A 5,048-nucleotide genomic window follows, 5' to 3' on the forward strand; every position below is an offset into this window, starting at 1 on the left:
GTTCCTCATAGCCGCTCCCTGACCAACTCCAGCCTGAGCCTTTCTGAAGGGTTTGTTAYAAACCGCCCTCATGCGACTTAAAAAAGTCTTAACCAATCTGCAGGAAGGTGTTACTAAACTTACAAAGTTTTAATAAACCTACAAAAAAGGTCTTAATAAACTTACAAAAGTCTCAGTAAGTCTACAAAAACCACTTATTTACGCCTATTTTAATTAACGTACAAAAGGGCTTTAGGAAACTTAAAAATGGTCTTACTAAATGTACAAAAATGTTTACATAAGCCTACAAAAAAGGTCTTCATGAACCTATGAAAAAGGTTTTAATAAACCTACAGAAAAGGTCTTAACCCGCAAAAAGGTCTTAAACTGACAAATATATTTTAAAAAAACTCACAAAAAATGTTTTAAACGAGCAACCAAACACGATGAGTTGATTGTGTCAACATTTTGAAGTGCAAAGGCTTTAGATTTTTTTGACCCCCTGATATGTGGAAGAAGGTTTTCACTATTAATTCCTTTATTTCTTAATTTCTTTCAGGCCGATGGGAGGCCTCGTGGTGGTCAGCAGATTCCTCATGAGGGGAGACTCACCTCCCTCAGGAAGATTTCTGAGGGAATTGCTTTTTCCCACACAAACCAACTTCAAATCCATACTTCACATTTTTCCCCTCCAGCAGTTTGTTGTTGTTGTTCTTTGTACCTATCCCTCCAATTATGAAGTAACAGAAATGTCAATTTATTGCTCGCTTGGCATTCCTTGAACCACACTGGCAGGAATCTGACTGCCTTTGACCACTTTCCATTGCAATGTTATGTTTTACTATGGAATTATTTCAAATGGTTCTGGCATAAGCACTTGTACAGGAAGGCATAAAGCTGACATCTGTATATTCTAGGATGTGGGAGAGAATTTTTTCCTCTTCAACAACACACAAAAGTCTGAAAAAATATTATTCCTTGTTTAGCAATAACTGCCGGTGGTGACTTCAAAAGAGTAAATGCAAAGAATCTGCTAAAGAATTCCACTTTTTCAAGTCATCATCCATTTCCTACTCGTACTCCCAGTTCATCCATCACAAATTTGGAATTTCTTGAGCCTTACTTTAGTAAAATGAAGCAGCTCTCCTTTAAAAACTATGTTCCGGACCTTGTGTTATTCCACCTCTTTTCGTCCTCAGAGAAGGAGCATGGTGGGGACAGGCTGCAGGGAAAGACTGTCCAAGAGACAGATGGAAAAATAAATCTTCCCAGGAGAAAACTGTGGGACTCTTGGGGCGATCCTGTGCAGAGCCAGGAGTTGGACTCGATGGGCCTGGTGGATCCCTTCCAACTCAAGGTATTATTTCTAATTAACATCCCTCTTCAGTCGTATCTCCTCTCCCTTGCCAAAAAGGAGTGTTTTCCAAAGGGAATGCCCAACTCTCAAATGCAGAAGGAGAGCCAAAGTGAGACCAGCAGCATGGAAAATTGGGGCACTTTATATTGTCAAAAATGCAATTCCCAACCTTGTCCTTGCAAGGAACACGCACTGCTCAAACTCTTAAAAATTAAGACTGGGGTGATTTATTAATCTTGTTAAGAACTCTGATACAAAGCACAGTAAAAGGCCACAAACCAGTAAATAAAATGTGGCTTCTGAAGGCCACTTGATAAATGCTGCTACAGAACTACCGGTAAAACAGACTCACTCTCGCACCGGCTCGAACACGGGGTTCGACCTGCAAAGAAAAGTTCCATTCGCTGATCAGTTTAAAAAGTTTAATAAAGCTTTAAGTGTTTGCTGGTTTAAATGCTACCAATTTCCAAAGTGGATTCACGAGTAAGTGTAGATCTAAAGGAGGTTATTAGGTCTGGAAGGCGAGACTGTTCCCGAGCCAGAGGAGACGCTGCCGGCCGGATCCAATCCCGGGAGTAGCAGACTGTGTTATAGGCCTCAAAGTCAACTTCAATTTATACATGTGATTAGCATATCTGTAAATATACAATATAAACAATTGTACAGGCGCATAGCTTTGTTCTCCACAACAGCAGACAAACTCTTTAGCTTAAGACACCTTCRCCTACCAAAACAAAAAAAGGCACATCTGAACAGGATGCACGGGAAGTACTGGAGCCTCCCCRACAGCCGAGACGGGTACTCCTCCTTCATCCTTTCTCCAAAGAACTAAGGCCAACCAAGTATTTTGGTATTTAGATTTCAACCTACTTTTTTTCCTTTGTCTTCAGCAGCAAATCAATGGCAATTAAGACATGGCATAAGAATATTCCAGAACAGGAGCTGTCACTCAGCAACCTCCAGCCTTACACCAAGGCAAGTGGCCAGAGGTTTCAAACCAGTGACACTGTGTCCTCTTGTTGTGTGATCATCCCATTGCTGGGTTTCCTTAATTAAAAAAAAGGCCACTAGTGCTCAAATTTGAAAAAAATTCCACAGACGCACCTTTTTTTTGGCTCAGTGCAATTAAATGATGTCAGTTTAAATTCACTTAGTGTAGTTTACAGTGCAAAAGGTCTATTTTCGTGTCCTGGCAGAACTGTCGGCACTGAGGATGTGAACCAAGGCAATGCTGCTGCTCACCTGAGGGTAATGCTGTCCAGCCACACAGGCTGGAGTGTGTGTAGTCTGAATTTTTTCCAATTTAAACCTTTTTTTTTTTTGATCAGCAGCACTTTAAGAGCGTAATTTGTGAAAATACTAAAATACACTGCCTTTCTTTTTTTCAAATAAATTAAAAAAAAAAAAGAGGAACTTTACAAATACTATTCCAGTGTCAATGACTACTATGGCTAAGGTCATTGAGGAGTTTCTGCATTTTCTAGCAAAGACAGTCTGTGCAAAGGAGGGTGGGAGAGCTCCCTTTTGTAAGTCTTTGGTGGCAGTTTTGGTAGCTGAGGGCTGGAGTTGTGCCGGGGYGGCACGGGGGGCACGGGTGGCTGGGCCAGGTTGTTGTGGCTGGCGCTGAGGACGCAGCAGCGGCGCAGCACCCGCGGGGACGGGGTGCTGGGAGGGGTSCCCGGAGAGCTGGGACCGGAGCCGGCATCCCGCAGCCACTCGGGATCCCGGGGGAAGCGTCCCAGCGGCGGCGGCTGCAGGCTCAGGGGGCAGTTGATGAAGTGCTCGGGCGGCCGCAGCGGCACCGGGGGAGGGGTGTCGGGTACAGGGTCCCGGGGGGGTGGAGGAGGAGGGCTGTGCAGGGGCTGCTCCAAGGGGGTGCTGAAGGCAGGAGCACGAGGCTGGATCTTTGGAGGCGGCGGCTGCCGAGGTGGAATCGCTGGAGGATCGTCATCCGGCTTSGAATTTCCCTGTGTGGAGAAAAAGGAGATGTGAGAAATGGAGAGCTTGGAATCCCAGAATGACTTGGAATGGAAGGGACAATAAAGATCATCCCACATTCCACCCCCTGCCATGGCAGGGACACCTTCCACCATGCCAGGATGCTCCAAGCCCCATCCAGCCCGACCTTGGACATTTCCAGGGATCCAGGGGCCTCCCCAACCTTCCAGCCAAGAACTCCTTCCTAATATCCCATCTAAACCTACTCTCCATCACTTTAAAACTATTTCCCTTGCTCAGATGTTTGGATAAAGAGCCAGTCTTCTGAGAGATGCAGAATTCTCCTGACCTTTGCTAGTGGGGCTGTCAGAAACAYGACAGCTGTACTGTTGATGGGAATATAACCACTATGTTCCTGAAATTCCTACCAGAGTTTGGGCCCTGGGGATCCAAAACTTCAAAAAGGCCAACTGGAGCTCTGCATCTCAGTCTTTTAGACGACAGAGCCCTGCTTGGATCAATGCACAGACTTGACAATCTTAAGGTCTTATCCAAGCTAAATTATTCTAGACCCTAAACCATTCCTTGATTTATCTTCAAAGTTATTCAATCCAGGCCAGCAATACCTTAGCATTGGAAGTATCCTGATCCATCTTTTTTCTTGGAGGAAGTGGAGGAGGGTTCTGAGGCTCATCACTGAGTTTAGGGAAGCTCCCCCAGGAGCTGAAGAAAGTCTCTGCAGAGGGAAAAGCAGATCTTTTACTCCTTGTGCAATATCTGAGGAATGTATTCTGGAATATCAAGCCAAACTCCAAGCAACTCAAATAAGATCTTTGTGCTCCACAGCAACATGAACCAGTAACTTCAGCAGTATGAAATTCTTTAATTCACTGCTTTAATCAGATCTAGGCCTCACAAAGTGGTCTCCTATGTCCAGTATCAAGGATAGGCATCAACAGTTAGCAGGCAATGCTGAGGGACAGCAAAATAAATCAAGGGAACTCCAAGTGAGTTTTCAGAGAGGGGAAAAATATCCTCAAATTAAGAAACAACACAACCCCCAACTTGTACTGGTGATTGCTGTAAAACCTTTGCTTTTCCTCTTAGGAGCACACTGAGCTCTGTGTCTACATCAGGCCTGTGCTCTCCAGCTGGAAATTAAATCAATCATACTAAAACCAGAAGTGGAATAAATAAAAAGAACAGCTGAAAACACAGGTGAGTCTGGTACAAAAAGTGTCTCTTCTTTCCCAGCAACAGAGCAGTTATTTTCACTAAGTGGAATTAGGAAATTATCAAGTTGCTCCATTTGTAGCTTTAGTCAAACAAAACAATCACCAAGGACATTCAAAATAGAAGGAAAATCATGTGAGAGCCTSGAGATAAAAACCCAACCCAAACCAAAACYAAMCCAGCAGTTTAAGTTTTAGATTTTACATTYTTTACTGGACATCTGATCTAAACAGAATCCTTCTGAATGCAGCCCATTCTCATCCCAGATTTCAGATTTTAATTCCCATTGAGCTCTCTTAAACCCAGGGAAGACAGAGTTAAATATTTAACAGAGTTCCAACACTTACTCGACTGAGGCAAGTTCACGGGAGCGAAGATGCTGTTGTTACCTGAGAAATAAAAAAATCCATTAAAGAATTCCCAGAACAGAACCACTGCACTGCAGCACATAACAAATGAGAGATCMGAAAAATCCCCACGTTTATCCACTACCAATGTGAATTAAAATTTCCCATGTAAAAGATTCCTGAACTGGAGAATT

General features: G+C 43.6%; 1 protein-coding gene across 1 annotated transcript in view; it reads right to left on the minus strand.

The window, feature by feature from the left end:
- Positions 1-1,490: 1,490 nt before the first annotated feature.
- SOS2 (SOS Ras/Rho guanine nucleotide exchange factor 2) overlaps positions 1,491-5,048 on the minus strand; it is a 44,484-nt gene continuing 40,926 nt past the window's right edge. The window contains exons 19-21 of the mRNA XM_057383369.1: positions 4,855-4,946; positions 3,901-4,010; positions 1,491-3,303 (exon numbers count right to left, since the gene is read on the minus strand). Of these exons, the coding sequence (XP_057239352.1) occupies positions 2,794-3,303; positions 3,901-4,010; positions 4,855-4,946 (712 nt within the window). The 3' untranslated portion in view covers positions 1,491-2,793. The remainder of the gene's footprint in view (positions 3,304-3,900; positions 4,011-4,854; positions 4,947-5,048) is intronic.

The sequence above is a fragment of the Malurus melanocephalus genome, unplaced genomic scaffold (assembly GCF_030028575.1).
Source record: "Malurus melanocephalus ecotype Western Australia unplaced genomic scaffold, MMel_1.1 scaffold_627, whole genome shotgun sequence".
Classification (NCBI taxonomy): domain Eukaryota; kingdom Metazoa; phylum Chordata; class Aves; order Passeriformes; family Maluridae; genus Malurus; species Malurus melanocephalus.